At 31.1% G+C, this 22,326-nt stretch overlaps 1 protein-coding gene across 3 annotated transcripts in view; it reads right to left on the bottom strand.

Annotated features, from left to right (window-relative positions):
• CDH19 (cadherin 19) overlaps nucleotides 1–22,326 on the bottom strand; it is an 88,216-nt gene that overhangs the window by 51,672 nt on the left and 14,218 nt on the right. For all 3 annotated transcript variants that reach the window (XM_064379038.1, XM_064379039.1, XM_064379040.1), the window contains exons 2-4: nucleotides 16,953–17,254; nucleotides 13,444–13,738; nucleotides 562–681 (exon numbers count right to left, since the gene is read on the bottom strand). In XM_064379038.1, coding sequence (XP_064235108.1) covers nucleotides 562–681; nucleotides 13,444–13,738; nucleotides 16,953–17,147 — 610 coding nt within the window. In that variant the 5' untranslated portion in view covers nucleotides 17,148–17,254. The remainder of the gene's footprint in view (nucleotides 1–561; nucleotides 682–13,443; nucleotides 13,739–16,952; nucleotides 17,255–22,326) is intronic.

The raw sequence follows: 22,326 nt of genomic DNA, 5'->3' as shown, positions 1-22,326 counted from the left end.
GCAATGTTATAAAAAGAATTAAATATTGTATTCATGTAAATCAGAAAGATGTAAAATACAGAATTATTTTTAGGTGAATGTCTCATATCAATTTGTACACTTAGCCTTATACTCAGAGTTAATCTCAGTTTCTCTGTAGGGTTATGCAGCTGTATCTCATTGTGGTTTTAATATGCATTCTCTGATGACTAATGAGGCTGAGCTTTTTTAATATGCTTACTAGCTTTTTGTATATTGTTCTTTGTCAGTTGCTTGTAAATGCCTTTTTCCTATATTTTTAAATTGGGTTGCTTGTCTCTTTTTCTAATTCATGTAAAAGAATCTTTACATATGATTTATACCCCTTATGCAAGTAATTTGTGGTACAGACATGGAAAATCCAATCTCCTAACCTTAGAAATATCAGCTAAAAGACTAAAAGTAATTAAATGCTTAGGAATTGTAATCATTTTACCTATTGACATATCAGGTCTATTGTAAACATGTTTCTAAGAAGATAGTGTTGCAGACAATTGCCTTCTTTAGAATCATGTTAAATTTGCTTGTTTCCTTCACAAATACCTGTTGTTGGTTCAACAGAAAAATACGGTTGGCCTTGTAGTAAGCTGTAGAGGAGGCGAGCATTATTACCACTTGAAGGATCATCAGCATCACTTGCTGTCACCTGGATGACTAATGTACCTAAAAAGAACATAATATAGGAAATTAAGACTGTGGTCTTATTCAGGAATAATTCAGTTCTGTGAAGCAATCTTTCTTTACTAAGTAAGATGATGTTATAAAACGAAAGCTCAATTCACCTCTTTGTTTTTAATTGTAAAAGTAATACTTTTTTTACAGGCTAAAGAATATAACTTTTAATAGAAAATATTCCTAATTTCCATATGCAATATGGAATTATTAACATGTAGATTGTTGGCATAATAAATGTAGCTATTAATTCATTGTAATGTGTAATTTATAAATTCATAAACTTTTCCAAGGTGTATTATTAGTGGAGGAATTAAAAGGAACTTGGAAATTATTTTCATCAAAATATATAGTATAGCCTGTACCTTAAACAAATTGGAGAAGGTTGATAAATATTTACAAAGATTATTGAAATAAGCTTCAAAGAGTATCCAGTTGAGGATAAGGATGGGCATAATTATATAGCTTCTTTAATTCTCTTCTCTAATATACCCACTTGCTTTGATAATTTTTTTAAAAAGCAAAGTAATGTTCCCCTCCCTGTGTCCATGTGCTCTCACACTGGGGACTGTTGAATATGGAGGGATAGGGGAGTGGCAGCAGGGGGTGGGGGGATTGGGAAATGATAGCATTAGGAGAAATACCTAATGTGGATGATGGGGTGATGAATGCAGCAAATCACCATAGCACATGTATACATATGTAACAAACCTGCACGTTCTGCACATGTACCCCAGAACTTAAAGTATAATGAATTAATTTTTTTAAAAAGGTTAACTGGCAAAAAAAACCCACATCATGTTTTGTATCCTAAATACATACATTTTTTTTTTTTTTTTGCCAATTATATTTAATAAAGCTTGATGGGAGAAAACAAAACAAAGTAAAATCTTGCAGATCTGGATAACATAAGCATTCTCTTTAAAATTCAGTAACAAGAAATAAAATCATATGGAATATTTATTTATACATTTAAAATTAGTGCTCAGATTTTTAAAATATTTATTTAAAAATATTAAGCTTTCAAAGTGTCTTCTGTAAACATGGAATTGAATGTTATGGGTCTTGGAAATATGTATTTGTTGAAACACTATCTACTGTGTCAACAAGAATGGCAACACGAATGACACAAAATCAAATAGCTTCTGTGGTTTTGTTTACAACTAGCATCATTAATTTTCTGATCACAGCTCAATTTCATAAACTGATACACAGTAATAGGGATCCATTCTATACTTCACTAACATGAAACTCTTACTGTGGCCCTAAATAGTTTGCATTCTTTGTTATTTTGTCTTAGCATTTTTATAATACTATTTAACATTTGTTTTAGTATCATACAGCATATTTTACTGAAGTAGAATTTCTTTTTATTCATATAATTTTAGTGAGTAATACTTTTATCTGATTCAAAATCAAGAACAATAAAATGGATGAGAAGAAAATTATCTGCCTCCTTTTTACAAAACTTACTTAATTCCTTCAACTACTCAACATGTAAGACACTTACTAGTTTCAGATTTTTTTTTTTTTTTTGAGATGGAGTCTAGTTCTGTTGCCCAGGCTGAAGTGCAGTGACACCATCTCAGCTCACTGCAACCTCCACCTCCCTGGTTCAAGCAACTACCCAACCTCAGTCTCCAGAGTAGCTGGGATTACAGGCACATGCCCCCATGCCCAGCTAATTTTTTTGTATTTTTATTTTAGACGGGGTTTCATCATGTTGGCCAGACTGGTCTGGAACTCCTGACCTCAGGCAATCTGCCCACCTCAGCCTCCCAAAGCGCTGGGATTACAGGCATGAACCACTGTGCCTGGCCAGTTTCAGATGTTTTAAAGTAAACGTATTGAGTAATTTTGAAAAGTTATTTCAACAAAATAGTTCATAGGGACCAACACTTTCATTGATCTATGTTGGGCAAGATTTGTTCTTTTAACTACCCTTCTATGCACTGATCCACTTACTTATCCCACATTTCCTCATTATAATTCTCTATCATTTCTTTCCATAAGGATTTCCCATCCCTGGTTTCTAGAACTATATTTTCTATCTTTGGCTTCAGACACCATAATGAAAATCGTAGCATTTTTAGAGTTGACTAAAATAAATTTTAGTAATATAAGTCTTTAGAGCTCCTAAGCTAGTACTATACAAATGAGAACCAAGAAATCCAGAAAATGCAATGACTCACGGAAGATGACCTTGCACTTTGATAACAGAAATATGTTATACAGTAAGATTCTTTTCTCTAGTCCTGTTTTGTTAGCACACTTTTTCTATTAAAATAAATTTTACTGTATATTTTTAAGGTATGCAACATGTTATGTATGTAGGTAGTAACATGGTTACTATAGTGAAGCAAATTATATCTATCATTTCACAAAGTACCAAGGCTATAGAATTGGTGTAATTCAACAATGTTTTGGAAATGTTTACTTTTCAGTAAGGACTGTCAATGGCTATTAAGTGATTCACTCCTTATATTTGTGTGTGAGAAGATGTTTATATGTATATATAGGCATATATGTATAGATCTACAGGTATACATATATGTGTATATATGTGTGTATATATATATATGTATCTAATTAAGATGGCAAAAATACCCAGCATTATTTCCAAATATTCAGTGCTTGTAGTTTTTCCTTAATTCTTACTCATACCTTGAAATATTGGCTGTCAAATTTAGATGAATCTTAGCAATGTTTAACTTTTAGAGGATCCTAATTATCTTTATTTTAATTTATTTAGTTTTTTCCTACTTTCTTTTTCCTGTTTCAGTTATTATTAACATCATGATTTATAAAATACAGTTTAAGCAATTTTAAGTCCTCTTGGATAGTTTCTATTTTTTTAAAAGAGAGAAGTAAGCCTGTATGTTTTCCTAGTCAGTAACTCATACTCTCCAGAAATCCTTAAGAAATAGTCAAGTAACATGAAGCCATCATAATAATAATTAACCTAAAATCAGATAGAAATATAAAAATATTTGACAAATTTTATGAAGACTTGTTATTTGTAAGTGAATTAATTTGCACATTCACCTGTGGTTGTATAGTCCACACAAAATTGAAAACACTACTGTGAAACCATGAAAGTTCCTTTCAATGGAAATGATCAATTGTCTCATAGTGCCCCTTTCCTACTTAAATATAGGTTAACCAACACTTGATGGTTTAGACAACGAATGTTCAATTCCTACATAATTTTTATAAGAACTTATTTAATTATTTCAATATTTATAATATTAGAACTGTATCATGTTTGGGTCATAATCAATACCACTACAATGCTCTTTTCAAGTACTGGAAGCTTTCTAGGCTTATGTAATTACTTCTGTTCATGTCCTGATTATTGTTTCCTCTCAGAATCACTCTGAAGAGGTTTATGAGAAATGTGGCTCCCATCCCCAGTCATCCCATTTCCCAGAAACAACACAATCAACATTATGAATTGCTGTTGTGTTCTAAAACATTATGGCTACTATTATACACAAGAACCACTGTTTATACAGGCCATGTCTGTATACTCATGAAACGGTTTAAAAATTTTATTTCCACGGAAAATATATTTTAATTTTTATATAAAGAAGAAAAATAAAAAATACATTAGACCTATAAAGTACGTCTATAAATCAACTTCCATTTGCAACAAAAACTTTTTTAGAATTACGAATAAAAGGAAACTTTCTGAATCTGATGATGAATGCTTTTAAGCCTTGACAGTAATTATATTTAATTGTGACGTGTTAAAACTTTTCCTCTGAAATAATAAAAAAAAAGTTTTTGTTACTATTTTTTTTCAGCACCGTACTAAACTACCTAGACAATGAAATAAGGCAATACCATGTATTTATAATGCATTTATAGACAAGTAGACAGATAAATATTGGAAAAGAATAAATAAATAATTTTTTAAGTCAATATTTTTGCTGGAAAATCAAATGATATATGCATATAGTTACAGAAACATATTAAATTCATACGTTTAACAACTCAACGGGAAAACAAATGCTATATAAAAGTGCATTTTTTATACCAGAATATATATACATACATATATATATTCATGAAACCTATTTTAGTTAAATATATAATATATATGAAAAGAAATAAAAATATTCAGGAATACCTAAACAAAAATTTTAACTTCTGCAAAGCAATTAAACTAATGAGGCAAGTAAATAGATGAAAATACTGAATTTAGGAATTAGATGACCACTTAAAAATGAAAAGATACACAGTTTAAAAGCTATCTCAATCAAAATCCTAGTAGATTGTATAAATGGTTAACTTGGAAAGACAGTTATGAAATCAATAAAATGTGCATCGGAAAACAAGGCATGGCCAAGGCATTTTTTGTTTGTTTGTTTGGTTGGTTTTTGTTTTTGTTTTTTTGAGACGGAGTCTCGCTCTGTCAGCCCGACTGGAATGCAGTGGCATGATCTCTGCTGACTGAAACCTCTACAAGGCAATTTTATTGAAGAAGAATACCTACAAAAGTTGCACCAATAAGGAGCAAAGGCCTAAGATAAAACTACAGCAGTTAAGAAAATAATATTTGACCTGGAGCAATAAATAGCTAGTAGAGCCAACTAGAGAATCAGAGATAAGGTTATACACATACAGGAAAGCTCTTCATGAGAAGGTGGCAGAGCTGATAATTAGGGACACTTTTAAGTAAATCTACAGGGTCACTTGGGTGTCTTCATTTATCTGTCCATCTATCTAACACATATTTAGTGATCTACAATTTAGCACCTGCTCTACATCATTCACAAATATCAATTTAAAGCAGATTGTAGATCCAAATGTGAAAGGTGAATAATAAGAAAAATAAGAATATAAATATTAGAATAATAAAACTTTCAGAAAAAAGGAAAATAAAGGGAAAAAGCAAAAATTTCTTAATCAGGAAATATATATGGATATAATATTTATGGAAAACATATAATACTCCTTGTGAGTTTTATATTTATCTCAATGCCCAAATCTCTTTTTTGGTTTGTTAAACATATTTTTTGTTACTCTTCCCTGGATTGGTTACTCTTACTCTACTGAAGTGGCATTGAATAGGGTAGCATATTTAGGGGTGTATTGCCTGATAAAAACGTGAAGCATGGTACAGGTCATATATATCTAACCTCTTTAGCCTCTCTTCATTCATTTGATGAACATTTTATTCTGATAGCATTAATACTTGCAAAGTGGATCTTACTACATTAGTGAATCAAAAGTAAATTCTCCGTGTTATACTATAAATACTTATTTCTGAAAGAAGACAAATAACGTATGTGTACATTAATAAAATCTTTTACAGAGAAGATTTTAACATTATATACAGCACCAGAAGAATATGTATTTACATCATTTAATGAATTTCTTAGTTTAACTATTTTATCATACAGTGCCTTGGGTCATCACTTGTCCTCCTTCAGATTTAGCTATGTCTTAAGAGAAGTTTATTTTTTGCTCATTTGTCTGACACGCTGTTTCTCACACTCCATGGAAGAAGCTATGAGTACAAAGCAAATGTTTGACGAATTTACTCTGACTTATTTTAATGCACGTAATAATAGTCATTTTGAAAACAGAAAATCCAGGGCAAATGATTCTAGGACATGATGACAGAAAAATAGAAGTAAAGCAAGACTATCTTGGGTAAAACTGGAGATCTGATCACTCACTCTACCTTAAGACAACAGTGACAATGTAAAGTGACCACCAGAATAACATACAAAATGAAAATAATCCAGCATGAATGTGTGTACATTGAATTCTTGCACCCTTAAATCCTATTATTCCCCCCAATACACCTTCCCGTAATCAGAATTGGGTAACAACCAATTGATGGCAACTTTGAAAAGTTTAAATCAAAAGATCCTTGAAATCAAATTAGCAAGGAATGCAAACAGAGAATGAGAAAATGCTTTTTGTGGGGAAAGAAGGGTCCAAAGTTCAGCATGCATCCCTGAGTAGGGTCATTGTGGCTGAATCAGAGATGGCAGTGGTATTTGGAAATGCAAAGAATCAAAATGACTGTACTCTTGCATCCTAAAGAACCTTTTAAGTCAGTTTGTATCCACCCTAAGTGAACAAAAGTGTACTTAGAAAAACATATTCTCTTAGAATCATATTGTAATTAGAGTAACTTATCAGTTCACTTATTCTAATAATAGACATACAAATATAATAATTAATATAATAATCCTGGGCTCCATTATTGTGTAGATAGTTGACATTGTTTGCCTGTATTACTCTGGAGAGACTTTTCATAATTGCAAATTTAAAATATTAGTTCTGCCTTTCTAGCTAGTTTCTGAATCTTGGCAACTTTTCATTGCAAAAGGTCTTTATAAAAATAAGTTTAACAAAATATTTGACTTTGCTTATTTTATCAGTCACATTCTTTGCAGAAATTTATTGTAACATAGGTCAGCGGTCCTTAACCTTTTTCGCACCAGGGACAAGTTTCGTAGAAGACAATTTTTCCATGGTCAGAGTGGGGAGTGGGCATGGGGATGGTTTGGGGATGATTAATGTGCATTACATTTATTGTGCCCTTTATCTCTACTATTACTACATTGTAATATATAATAAAATAAATACACAACTCACCATAATGAGGAATCAGTGGGAGCCCTGAGCTTGGTTTCCTGCAACTAGATAATCCTACCTGGGGGTTATGGGAAACTGACAGATCATCAACCATTAGATTTTCATAAGGAAAAGGCAGCCTAGATTCCTCACAAATGCAGTTCACAATAGGGTTCACACTCCTATCAGAATCTAATGCCATTGCTATCTGACAGGAGGTGGAGCTCAGGTGGTAATGCAAGCCATGAAGAGTGGCTATAAATACAAATGAGGCTCAGCCCTTTTGCCTGCTGCTCACCTCCTGCTGTGCAGCCCATTTCTAAGAGGCCATGGACAAGTACCAGTCCATGGCCTGCTTGATGAGGACCCATGACCTAAGTGACCCAGGATGTAAACTTGCACCAAGTGTTTGAAAGGAAAATCTTAGTTTAGTAGTCTCTGGAAATTGCATTTACTGATATATTTTTCACTTTTATGACAGAAAATTTTAGTGTGAAAATAGTATTTTAATAGAAGATAAAATATTTGTGTGTGTGAAATGAAGCATTCTTGTAATGTTTAAAGGTGCAAACTTGCATAAAACTGCATAAAAATTTTGAAAATTGAGAGCATTAATGACAGCATCAGTAATAATTTCTCCAAACATCAGCTCTATTCTGACATCACTGAGTAAAACCTGATGTAAAGGTAGTATAATTCTGTCTCTGTTATGTGAATTTTGTTATTAACCAGGAGTTTTGCAGAAGTCTAAACGATTCTCATGCAGATGTTTAACATGGCTAACAAAACTTTATCAAATGATGTCCTCTGCTATGTCACATAGAATGCTTTATCCACTGGTGATTACGGGAGGCATCTAAACATAAAAACATAAAAAGTGATAAATTTTAATGTGCGGACTAATTTAGATATTATGTAGGCAATAGAGAAGTTAGGAACCTGTGGCAAGGGCAATTCATAATTAAAGTCTACCTTTATCGTGGAATACTAAAGTACAAGTGCCACAGTATAGCATAGTGTTTGAATGCCAAGATTTCAGCTGTAGATTTCAGAATGACATTTACTTTAATATATTATATTTTATTGGTTTTGAATTCAATAGTAAGAAGATTAACTTTTTTTTCATAGAATGGAGATATAAATTTAATGGAAAAGCTATGTCAGTTTTAGTACAAGTATACGTTGATTAATCTGAAACAAATTTATTAAGATGTTGAATTATATAATTGTCAACTTTAAAGCAATACAGATTAAATAATATTGTATTGACCCACACTCTACATCTGTAATTTCTGCAACAATAAAACAGATATAAGACAAATGAGGTATCAAATGATCAAATGCATGATGTAATGGTTTTATAGGTGTATCTGCTCACTCTTTCTCATTGGGAACTTATTTTATTAGCAAGAGGATAATTATTTTTCTATAAGTACTGACTGATCCATTCTTACTGCATTTATACTTGAGCTGCAATTACTCTACAACCTAAAATCTCAAAGTGAAATTGAAGAAACAGATAATATTTTCCCACCTGTCATCTTAACTGGGCAAAGCATTCTTCAATTTTCTTGCTTTTCTGTCCATAGTCACCTAAAAAGTAGGTCATTTTTATTATTTTGTCCTGTATTTTTGACACCTCTACTTTTCATAATCTGAGGTAACAGAATTTAAGTGAAACAATTTAGACTGTGTTTAAGAAATCAAACAATAATATATTTAGAGGAATAAGAAGAGAAATTCATCCCAGTCTCAATCATTTTCAACTCATGTGCCCAAAGTCATGATATTTATAGAATTTAATTTTCAAATGTAATAAATTTTAAAAATTAATAATTTTTATTTTCCTGAGAATTAAATTAAATTTGTATAGATTTTACATACAATGATTAAAGTTAATTTAATATTTCTATGAAAGTTCTGCTTTATGACATATTGTGCCATATTGATGATGATTAAATTTTATATATATTTTTCCAAAAAATGCATATTAAAGTATTGTTTAATAATTGCGGAGATTATTGTAACCTACTATATTTGAATTTAAAATCTGAAATGCTGTAATAAACTTCCTTAACTAGTAAGGTAAACAGAGTTTTACTCATCAGTTTTCCCCATTCATTTTCAAAAGCATCCGGTTTTGAAAATTTAATAAAATGATCAGTAAATGTAAGTAATGTTGGACACTGGCTAATATTAAAAATAATGCACTCAGTGACTGCATCTATGAAAAATTTGGTGAAGGATATTTATTTGGAAAAACTCCAAAGAGAGTAGCTAGAGTCTTTTTACTAGACAATATATTCACCTTGTTTTTAGTAGGCAAGAAGTATGTGAAACTAAATTTTAAAGAAATCAGGTTTAAATTATTTTCCTTTTACATTTGCACATACACAAACATATAAATAAAGTGTATTAACACTAATATTCTTAATGTGTACAGCATCAATATTTATTTCTTATGGTTGTTTTCCACATAACGTGACTTGTTAAAACACCTTTCACTGTTAGCAGGATTTTGTTCTGACTTGCAGAAGATGAGTTACCCGACTCTGCTTTGGCTTAATTGCTTTTAAGGAGCATACTACATGTATTTTACATGCCCCTTCTTTTTTTGACATTATAAGGTTTTAGGTAAAACTATCAACTGTTATTGAAATGGAAGATCACATACATGATAGCCTGGGTTTTCAGATATAATTTCAGAATGATTTCCCTGAATTTCACATCTCCTGATATCTTCTGTCTATATCCTAAACTAGTCTAATCACTTACTTAGCATTTTTGTCCACCATGCACCCATTCATTTATTTATTCAATCATTCCAAACCTCACTCTGTGACTCCTGGTCTAATAAATCTTATATTTTTGTATGGAAGAAAAATAATAACTTTGCAAATCCAATGTGACAAGTGGGAAAACATAATGTTTTATCTCAATTCTACTTGAATGTTCTAGTTTGAAACTAATTGCATTTCAAATATAAATGCAGTCAGTAAAAGCCCATCATTACTTGTAAATAAATTTGTGTTTAATAAGCAACAAGTTGTTAATAATTTTCTTGATTTTATCTCATGACATAATGAAATGTGGATTCCTTTCAGTAATTTAAACCAAATTCTGAGTTCAAGTGCAGATTCAGGCAGTTCACTTCAATACAAAAGAAATATATGTAAGAAAAAGAAACAGTAAAATGTTCGTAATAGTTGTTCTTTAAAGAATGAAGTAGCTGGCTAGGAAATTTGGAAGTAAGGTCAATATTCAAAAACTCAAATGTCTGTGGATATGAAAGATGATGAAGAATTAAAGTTATATTTAGATAATATAATCCACAGTATGCATTAATTTAATATTGAGATTGAGAAAAAAAGAGAAATAACATAAAATTTTATTACTTGATTTATTTACATCACTGTCAACAAAAATGCCGGAGTGCTTCAGAAAGAAACCATTGCTAGAAAGTTGACAAAGCAATAGAAATATTCACCGATTTCCATATTATACAACATTTCTGATAGCAACTCACCATCACTCAGTTGGCTTCTCCCTCTCATGGAAAGGCATATCAAGTGCTCATTGGTTTTTGAATGATTTCACACAAAGTTTAACTGGCACTGACACAGTAGGTATTGATTATACACATTGAAAAGATAATTTGTACATATATCTCACATTCCAATGCACAAAGGATTTGTGATAACCCGATATGGCATACACCAAACCATGTTTTGCAATTTCTCTGAACACCTATAGTGGAGCTGCACTGATATCATGATACCAATAATTCTCTCGTGGGCTCACTACTCAGCTCTGTAAAATGGCTGTTTTGTATCTCCTCTTCTCTAAAATTTTACCCATGTGCTGTCAATTACTGCCTTTGTATTATGCTTCTGATAAAATAGAAATATTTTACTTATGACCCTGGTCTATTTTATCAGTCACTGATAAAATAGAAACATTTATTAACTGATTTGTTATGAACAAATATGTTAATCTATAATCTGTCCCTTCTATAAGTACAATGGATTCCATGACCCTTTCTTTCTTTTTTTTTTTAAGCATAGTTTTATAAAAGTTATATCCCTTTTATTTTGCTTGAAAAATATTCTCTGGGATCATTTCCTATAGTATATAGGTGTACTGTTCAATTTCCTTTCTTAAAAAACAATTGAATAGTTGTAAATAAGCAAAACATCCTCTCGACCTTCATCTTTTTCTGCCTAGTGTCTCACATCTCATTTTCTCCCTATAGCATAACACCTTTTAGACTTGGCTTAATTCACTGTTACTTCCTCTTATTCTTCCTTTTATGCCATACAATAGTCTTCAGCAAACCGCACAAATTTAAATAACACAAATTAAACCACTGTACTTATCAAAAAACCAGGGATCTTCAACTTACCAAATCAAAAGTCACCACTCTGTCTTAATCTTAGCCTCACAGCAGCATTCCACACGGTTGAGGGAATCTCTTCTTTTGGAACGTATTTCCTCATATCTTTCTCTTCTTCTTACAACCCTTGCCAATCCCACTCATTCTAATTTGCCAGCCGACTGCTTTTTGCTTAGCAGTCAAGTCAGCCTGGATGCTTTTCTCTTCTCCAGCTACATTCTCTGCCAAAAGGATCTCATTCACTGTTGTGCCTGACATATGTGCTATATGTCGATGACTCCCGTATTGATTCATGCAGTCATAAGCACTCTGCTATGGAATTTTTTCCTAGAATGTGGTACAGATGGGCTCTGTGTATCGTTCACCTCAAATATCACTTCCTAAAATGTCCTGTTTCCTCCAGACAGTTAATAATCACCATACCTCACCCATGCATAACACTTTTATAAGATACATTATCATATGTTACCTCCTTTAATTAAAAATAACTTTTTCTTTTTGTATATGCTTCATATTAGCAGGTAACTCCTTTATCTCCTTTACAATTCTATCTATAGCTTCAAAGGAAGATTCCTTGCAAATGTTAAGACCGTAATATATGCTTGTTAAAGAAAAAGAAGGAGGCAGAGGAATAAGAGGAAAGAGGAAGAGAGGGAATAAGGAGAGAGAGGAGAGGGCAGCAGGGGAAAGGAGGAGAAGGAGGAGGAGGAGAGCGAGGGAGGAGGAAGACAAACTGTTTCTTCACCCAGCTAACAAAATAGAGTAATTTAAAGTGCTGTTTACATCCAACAATAATGTGTCTTGATATACATTACACAGGCAAATTTGTTTCTGCTGTATTTAAAGACCTAAGATGTTCTAAACAATGTAGAACTACATCTTTAAATTCCTACCTAGAATGTTAAAAAATAAACAACAGGAAATAATATGATAGAATATGTATTTGTAGAATCATTTTCTAGTGAATAAATTAATGAGATAAAGTAGTTATAAGCATATTACCATAATTTAAAATGACCGTTATCAAATCACATTTATTTGTCACTGTTAAATAAATTTTTGATTTAAGCTTTATGGTATATTGTGCTATGAAAATGTTTTGAGTGAATGACTGAGAGAAATTTTGCATAATCACAATTTCCCCTTTACTGGAAAGACATTTCTTATTTCCGGGACACTCAATTCTTATATCTTATGGAAACCATTCTCTCCTAAATGTATTATATTTAAAATATTAGCAACAAAAACATTGGGTTTTGAAAAGGATCTTCAAATAATTACAGCCACACACAGGTGTTCAATCAGTTGGTTTTGTCTTAGTGGTTTTGTTATATGGTTTTGGTGTATACAGTAGTGTCTAATAAATTCACTTTTCATATTTCAATATGCATATCTTGTGGGATTATCTTATTTGCTTTTATGAGATACAAAAATATATTTTGTTTCAAAAAAATTCTTGTCATTAAGAATCTAGTAAATGAACAGGACAAATAATATTAAGAATTGCTCAAATAAACATGTCTAAACTTATTTTATTGCTGTGAAGACTGCGATGGCATTTTAATAACAAATAATTTTTATGTAGTATCATTTTTTTCAAAATTTGATGCATAGTCTAATTTTTCAAATATTTCACTTAAACATATTTGAGGAAGGAAGTTCTAGTATAGAACTTTAAATCATCTACTTCCAAAACATATCCTTGAAATTTTAAACCTGCTTTCATTGTTAATATATCTTTGATGTAAATTAATATGCAATACCTTCTGGAGACATCTCTGGTACACTGGCCTCATAAGGTTCATCTAGGAATTTTGGTTCATTGTCATTGATATCCGAAACTTTGATGACAAACTCAGACTCAGATTCCACAGCACTTCCAGTAGTGATGTCTATTACCTGGGCTCTTAAGGTGTAGAGGGATCGCTCCTCTCTATCAAGCTTCTGTATGGCATATATGTCACCTGTTCTTTCATCAATGACAAAAGTACTTCCAGCTCCAGCTCCCAAAAGCTTGTACTGGAAAGAATTGTTTCCATTGTCTAAATCAGATCTGAGCTGCAAATGGAAAGAGAGATCATTTAATTTCCAAACATCTGAATTAGACAAATCAAATTTAAGAATTTTCTTCTTATATATGCTAATTATTCCCCATTAATGATTTTATATTATTTCCATATTACATTAAATGAGGTAAAATATTATCATTAAGATTAAAATCTATCACCAAGAAGAGGGAAGAGTAAATATTTAGTGTAAAGAACTATACAATTTTTATTATTCTAAACAAAAACAATAATAATTAAATAAAACTTCGTTTTTAAGTTATGCACAACATAGTTGGTTCAATTTTGACTTACAATTAAATTCTTAGTCACTAAAACTACACTCACAAATACTTATACTAGATTGGGGCCTAGAGACGGATAGAAAGATAATTTAATGACATTTAAACGGCAATGTTTTGTCTCTTGAATGGAAATACATAAAAACAAGAAAATATTAGGATGAAAATTAGGGTTTATAAAGATAAAAATTAGGGTTTATTAGTGTTTATTACATGTCATAAAATCTATAAATTGCTTTAATTAGTGTTGTCAAATAATTCTCATATTAATATAATGAAATGCATATTATTGATATGATCAGTCTTCCTACAGAGAAGAAAAGTGAGATTTTGTTTTACAAACTTTTTTGTAGTCACATGGTCTTTGTGTAGATTTAGGATTTACGCCATGAGGTTATCAAATTTTCTATGAGGCTGTCAAATTTTAGATTCTCCCCTGACAACAACTCAGTAACATGGTCTTTAGCCCTTGGGTTTTAGCCAGAAAGTATAAAACTTCTTCTCAATATATTCTACCTAATTCTCAAATATACACTTTCAGCCTGTGCTCACATTTTCATATTTTCAAAAGCAACATAAATTTGTTCATCATTCATACTGTTGAGGTATTATTTAGAATTTTGAATTTAACTGTAACAGAAAACAAGTCTAATTTTGATACAATTGATCACATGGCTTTTCATATCTAAATTATTTGTACCTAAGAGAAGTATGTCATGATTCTCTAATCATTGTGAATCCACATTTTCTCGATTCACCATTTATGAAAATGCTCTTATTCAAAGTACGAGTTCTTCTGAAAATTTACAAAGATAACCATGAAATACAGTTGTAAACAAATTCATATTTTTTTCTGATGGCTCAAGTTATAATTTATGATTCTGGATAAATTAATACACTTTCTATGTGGTTGTGGAGAAAATCTAAAGGTAATAGTAGCTAATTTGGCATTTTAATAATGTGCTGAATATAAATGCTATGTAATGGAACAAATTGAGAAAAATAACATCCAAATTATCTTTCTGCTAATACTTCTTTTAATTTGATAATTCTTAATTATTCATAAAAAATTATTTATTCAATGATGTAAATATACAGTCAAATCAATATATCAAGTGAGCAATGTACGGTTCATATTTTTTAAATAAATTTCATTGTTTGATAATTTAATATTATAATTAAGATAAATTAAATTTAATAATAAATAAATATATTGCAAGTATATGTACAGTGTAATTTTCAAAGACAAATGAGCTTGACATTTTTAAGACCCAGATTTAAGGGAAGACAGAAATAAAAACGAAAAAAATTACTGGAACACTTGCCTCTTAATGTGACAAAATGCATACGTTAAACCTATTTCAATCAAATGTCCTCTGATATTATACAATTCTCTATATTTCTTTTCAAAAAATATTTTCCTAATTAGGCTGTTACTATCAATTTGTTAAGCCAATATCACTTCAAATGTTCACTTAATTGTACTCCCCAATCTTAATCGTTTTTCAAACAAATGGATCAAAGAGAGTTATCTTGAAAACATCAGCTAAATTGTATCTTTACTAAATCTTTTTACAAGCACCTAAACATTCATTATTATTCCTTTTTAAATCAGTGATCTGCTTGTTTCTTAAGCCCAATGAGTTCGCGTAGCAGGAAAACATTTGTCAGAGTAGTTTCGAAAGTATTTTTGTAGAATGAAAAAATAGGCAAAACCAATCACTGTGTGAAAAGAGGTAAGCGAAAGTTCACGTGGGGATAGAAACAATCTAGAAAATGTGACTGCCCCACAGGTTGCCTTTGTTCCAATTACACTGATATTATTTACTAAAAGCCAACAGCTGATGGTAGCCTGTCACTCTTGCAGTGATGGGAGAGCATATGGTGCTCTGTGCAGTCCACTGTAAAGGTAGTAGAGACTCAGTTACTGAGTCCGCACTTAGCTGTGGACCTTGTTAGTGCCATCCGTGCATACTATTTACCAGCAGTCAGAGTAGAAAATAAAAAAGGATGAGAAATATTACTTGTAACAGGTGTGTGTGTGTGTGTTCACAATACACCTTCCTACACATTTTGAAACACTTGCCTAAAATCCTAATCTAAGCCTTTAGTTGAATATACTCATATATATTTGGCTGATAACATAGGTGAACTTCTATGGAATCTAGACACCATGCTTAACACTGCAGCTCTCCTGAAAGGGCTAGAAAATGAGAGTTAATAAATTTTGAGTGCTTCACCCTTTGGGCCCAATTAAATTTTAGTGCCAGTTAATTAGCGGTTTAACTTATTTCAGTTCATTCATCTAGAGAAAAAGCCTTACGGAAAAGGACATGATATTGTAATTACCTTTGTTTAAAGAAAACCAAATAATAAAATACAAACCAAAAACATAAATAAGATGTATTTTGTCTCATTAAGGAATTATTCTTAAAATATATTCATTTAAGAAAGAGAACATGATTATTCCTTTTACTTTAACTTTACTAATCAATTGAAGTGTGTAGGCTCCTGAAGCTACTTAACTGTAAAAGAATATGGTATTAATCTGCTTCATTAAAAATGAATGAGGGGTAAATCAACAGCTACTTAGCATAACAGAAAATTGGGCTAAATACTGTTGGTAAATGATACTTGTCTCAGTGTAGCTGCTTTGAACCATTACCAAAAATAACACCATCAAGTTTACAGATGTTGAAAATGAGGGACACTAAAGTGAAATTTAAAAACCAGAGCTATCCCTCTTCTAGATTTTAGTGGATGTTTCAGGTGCTTGCAAATCTGAAACAACTATTGATGCTAATGTTTCAAGTTTTTTAATGGTTTCACCGCCAAAATGTGGAACTCATCAAATCCCCAAACTTCTCCAACATATTTATTTACATTGTTGTGCTATTTACTGTAACATTTTAAACAAGTAAGTACCCGGCCAATGTGATGACTAGTCGTATTCATTTCCTCTGGTACAAAAAATTGGTTCCACACCCAGCCACGCTTCACTCTCAAATGAGATCCCACTGGCTGCTCAACTTTCTTTGCTTGAGAGTTTTCTGTTGCTCTAAGACAAGGCCATAGGAGAGGAATTCCCAACACAAAAGGCAGCAGTAAACAACAATTCATTGTAAAGATTCTTTTGATTCCTTACTCTTCAGAGGACACAGGATGTCACAAACAAAAATCTTTCATTCTTTTATAATCGTTTTTGCTTCTGTGTATCTTCTGTATGCCTAAAACGTCAGAAACAAAACAAGATTTGACATTTTCAAATCACATTTTTTCACGTGATTACTAGACAGGTTACAACTTTTGCATCTGACAAAAATGGAATAAAAATATACATTCAATTTATCTCCCAATTAAGCTGGCTAATTATATTTTGTAGCTCAGCAATAATTTGATTAGAATAATTACAAATTTCCACTCAGGCACTGCTAGTTTTAAACTGCAGTCATAAATCTGCCTGAAGGTTGAAAGATTGCTCTGGGAGTCTCCTTGATTGACAGCTGACATTGAGATAGACTTCCTTTTAACTTGACTTGCTTACTTTCTCCATTCTTTCTCGGTAAAACTCAAACTATCTTATTAAAGCAATAGTCAATCAGGGAGGGAAACGTCACATTTTTCCTTTTTTTATTTGATAGAGATAATATCCCTTATCTAATTTCCCAAATTATGGTATTTTATGTAGCAATTAAATAGACAAATGGCAATTCAGCTTAAAACTGGGAATTCAATAATCAGTTATACTGATGCTATAAAACACTCTGAATAGAAAGCTTGTGCAAGGTATTTACTTTTTTTTAATTTCAAAGATATGGGGAAGAAGTGTTTATCAGCTTAACACAACAATAATCTTAAAGCAATAAATATAAAATTATAGAATTATAGTGCTTGGGTAAGAATGGCTGAATGTTTGCAATATGTAAGAACGATTTGAATTGTATCTTTTAGTATTTAAATATTAAAACAAAAATCTCTGCTTACTGAGTTTTACATTTAAAACTTTCTATTGACTTAAGGCTGTCTCTTCATGATTGGTAATTCTAATCTTTATATGTAACTGAGTAGTTTTGCATTTTCAACAGTGACATTCAGCCAAATTCGATTTATTTTTTTTTGGCTTTCAAGAAGAAAAATAATTTTGTAAGATTCACAACGGAGTTTAATATCATGTAATCAACTGAAAAGCCAGAGTCCATGTTAGGAGTTTTTCTGCATGATTGTGTTTTGAATCTTCTGCATGTATTTTTGAATAACTCCTTAGAGATTGTTTAGGTCTTTGGCTTGTGTTAAGAAGAGTTGTTAAAAAAAAAAAAAAACCTAATTAAGAAACAGCACAGGGATTCTGTGGTCCCTGTGTACTCGCTTTAAGCAGATGTATTCTTTATTAAGTTACTTAATGAAGGTCATCGAGAAATTCAGCTGAGGTGTAAAAAGTGAAATTTATTTCTATGTTAAGTATTTGAAATTCAGATAAATCTGCTCTTTAGATATTGCTAAAATATATTTTTTGATAGCTGATGAATGACAATATTTGGAACTGGTACAATTGTATCCATGAGAAAGATTTTTTTTGTAAGTTTGACAAATTATCACCAACATTGATATAAAGTTCACTGGCCATGTTTCAGTGAATATAATTTTTGTTAACTTTATATTATGATATTTTGATACATACAAAGATACATCAAATAGTCTAATGAATACCTAGATATCATTACCCTGCTTCATTATTTACCAACACATGGTCAATATAGTATCATCTCTACACATGCTTACTTTTTAATACTAAAACAAATTTCAAATGTCATATTATTTTAACCATTCAAGACACACACACATACACACACACAAGCGTAAATGCTTTGGATGTGTGTATACACTTTTAAAATAAGATTTAAATATGTCCACACAATGCAGTTTTTTGATACATTTCTCGATTCTCATTTGGGCTACAGGTTTCCTCTCTCTCTTTTTAATTTTCCTTTCCATTCATATACTGAAGTATCAAGGTTATTTGTCCTATAGAGTTTCACATAGTCTGAATCTTGCTAATTGCTACACTGTAGTGTAATTTAGTATGTTTATCCTCCATATTTTTATAAATTTGTAGGGGCTTGATTAGATGTAATATAAAATATTCCTCAAATTATTCATAGTGGATTCCTATTGCCTGACATCTTTAGTAGACTAGGACATTAAAATATACATTCAAAAAACCAGAGGAAAGGTTGAACATGTTAAGTAGAATTGAAAATATAATGAAGATTTAACTTTTAGAGAATAATACTACAAAGTCTGTGATAAAATATACCATATATGATTAATGGCATATTATTCATCACTGAGAAAAAAACAGTTAAATTGAAGACAGAAATATAAATCATCTGAAAAAAACATAATGAGAAAAAAGTTAAAAAATTTAAAATGAACAAACTATCATTGAGTTGTGAGACAATTTCAAACATCCACATTTATGTATAATTGCAGTTCCTAGAACCAATGAAATTTAGAAACTCATACATCCAAAATGTTTAACAAAACTTAAGCACAGATATTTAAAAAATTATACCAAGGCACATCATGATTAAATTACTCAAAGCCATTAATAAAGAAAAAAATCTGAAAGGTAGTCAGAGAAAAGACATGTTATATATAGAATAACAAAGATAAAGTTGATAGCAGATGTCTCATCTCAAACAATGCATGCCAAATGACAGTGCAGCAGCATTTTTAAAGTATTGAAAATGAAAAGAAATCAATGCCAACTGAGAATTTCTCAACAAAAGACAATGATTTTTGTAAAGAGATCAGCTGAACTGAAAGAGAGGAAACTGAGCTGTCAGGTATCAGAGTAGCTAATTCAAAGAGCAAGTAAAAAATTAAAGAGGTAAGCCTTTAGTCACTTACGGCAATGGTATAAGCAAGAGGCTAAAACCAAAGAAACTGTTGCATCTCCTTTTTTTCATTTCCATTTCCTCCATGGAACAGCACTCTCACTGAATCAGAGGATCAGCTCAGACATGTGGATTATCTCATTATAGAGGTAATGGTACAAAAAACTATGTCATTTTTATGGACTCTGGGGTCAGGGGGAGTGCCAGGGGAGTGCTAAGAGTGAAAAAGTACTAAGTACATTGTCAGAGTAGGAGAGTGTCTTCAAGATTCACCCAGTTTGCTCAATAAGGAGACTTCATCAGAGATGCTTGAGAAAGACCTGTGCCCAAGGCCACAGATGAAGAGGGAATAAAAACGCTAGGGCTGGGAATGTAAATACAAGAAGAGGATGACCTAACAGAAAGGACTCTGTCCTTGACTGCAGCTCCCTTCGGAGAACGCAATCCGTTGGTTGTGCATCAAATCTGGTGTGACAGGGGAATGTTTTCGAAGTGAGTCTGTACTGCCAGGTCAAGTCTTTATAGTTGCCTATAGCCAGACCCGAAAAATCACAGTTTTTACCCCAAAGTCTCATTCCTAATCTTCAATAAAGGAAAGTGGGATGAAGACCCTTTCTGCTGTACAGCATCGGCACACAAGGAGAACTACAATACAATAAATGAATAAAGAACTCCTTCTAGAAGAAATAAAATAACAGTAGAAGGAAATCTGGATCTATGCAAATATAGAATCACCAGAAATGGAAGCTATATCAGTAAATAGAAAGACCCTTTGTAATTATAATATCATTAAAGGATAAATGGCTGTTAAAACAAAAATAATAACAAAGTATTGTGGGGCATATATCATATACAGAAGTAAAATGTATGAAATTAATAGCACAAAGGTCAGAAATATGCTTTTTTAAACTCCACAAACCATGTATAAAGTGGTATAACTTAAATTAGATTATAATAAGGATAGATATGCATACAATAAACCTAAAGCAACTACTAAAATAACAGAGTTAACTACTAAAGTAACAGAGTTAACTACAGGCTACAAAATAGATAAAACTGAAGCCCAAAGAATACTCAATCGAAAGAAGAAATAAAAAGAAAAAGTGATCAAAAGACAGGTGCAAAAAACATACAAATAGCAAAGTGGAACACTTAATATTAATCATAATAATCACAGTAAATATTAATGGGAGAAAAAAAGTAAGAGATAAAGATTATTAGGTTAGATTTTTTAAAAGACTCAACTGTATGACTTTAAAAATGACTTCAAATATAAAGGCACAGTAGGTAAGAATTTAAAGAATGAAAAACATATATCTTAGTAACTCTAGTCAGAAGTAAGCTAAAATGGCTATAATAATATTCAATAATATAGATTTTGGAGCTAAGAATGTTAGCAGTGATAATATCATTTTATAATTACAAATTTCATCATTATAAGTGAGAAACAACATCATTTCATAATATAAAATAGTATTATTTTATAATGAATTATGTCAATTAATTAACAGGACACAACTATTCTAAATTTTTATACACTTAATAACAATGCCTCAAAATAGATGAAATAAAACCTTATTGTATTACAAGAAGAAACAAATCGATTCTTTTCCATTCCACATTATACTGAAAATTCTAACCAATGAAATAAGAAATGAGAAGCATCTAGATTAAAAAGATAAAATAAAAGCATGCTTATTTATACAGGGCATAATTACACATATAGAAAATCTTATTAAATTTATAAAAATACTAGTAAAATCAGTAGGTAATTTTAGCAGGGTTGGATGATACAGGGTCAATATTAAAATCAATTATATTTCTATTTACTAGCAATGCATAATCAAAGTTCAAAATTTATGCAACTATATATTTATAATAATATAAAGAATTCAAATATTGGGAGATAAATTTAACAAAAATGAGCAATACCTCTATATTGAACACTATAAAATACTACTAAAAGGATTCAAGAAAAATCAGTATCATTTATTATGATATTGGATCAGAAAACTCAAGTGGTTAAAATGTCAGTTATCTCCAAAGTGTTATATAAACATGATTGAAATAAAATACAATTAAATAAAATTAAAACACAAAATTAAATTCCCAATAGGTATTTTTTATAAAGCTTACCTGCTAATTCTATAATTCTATATGCAAAAGCATGGGACTTAGAATAACTCAAAGAACATTTTAAAAGAGGAGGGAATTTGGCAGACCATGGCATCTGACTTTAAGATATAATGACTACAGTAATCATTACTGTAAAGTATTGAATCAACAGATAATTTAGTAGAACAAACCAGAAGGTGCACAAATATACCTACCTATATGAGATTAATTGATTTTTGAAAAAGTTCAAAAAGCAAATCAATGAAGAAATAACAGTCTTTGTACTA

Source organism: Aotus nancymaae, unplaced genomic scaffold (genome assembly GCF_030222135.1).
Source record: "Aotus nancymaae isolate 86718 unplaced genomic scaffold, 86718_ANA_hifiasm-v0.15.2.pri h1tg000020l, whole genome shotgun sequence".
NCBI lineage: Eukaryota > Metazoa > Chordata > Mammalia > Primates > Aotidae > Aotus > Aotus nancymaae.
This window is presented reverse-complemented; position numbering and strand designations above follow the sequence as displayed.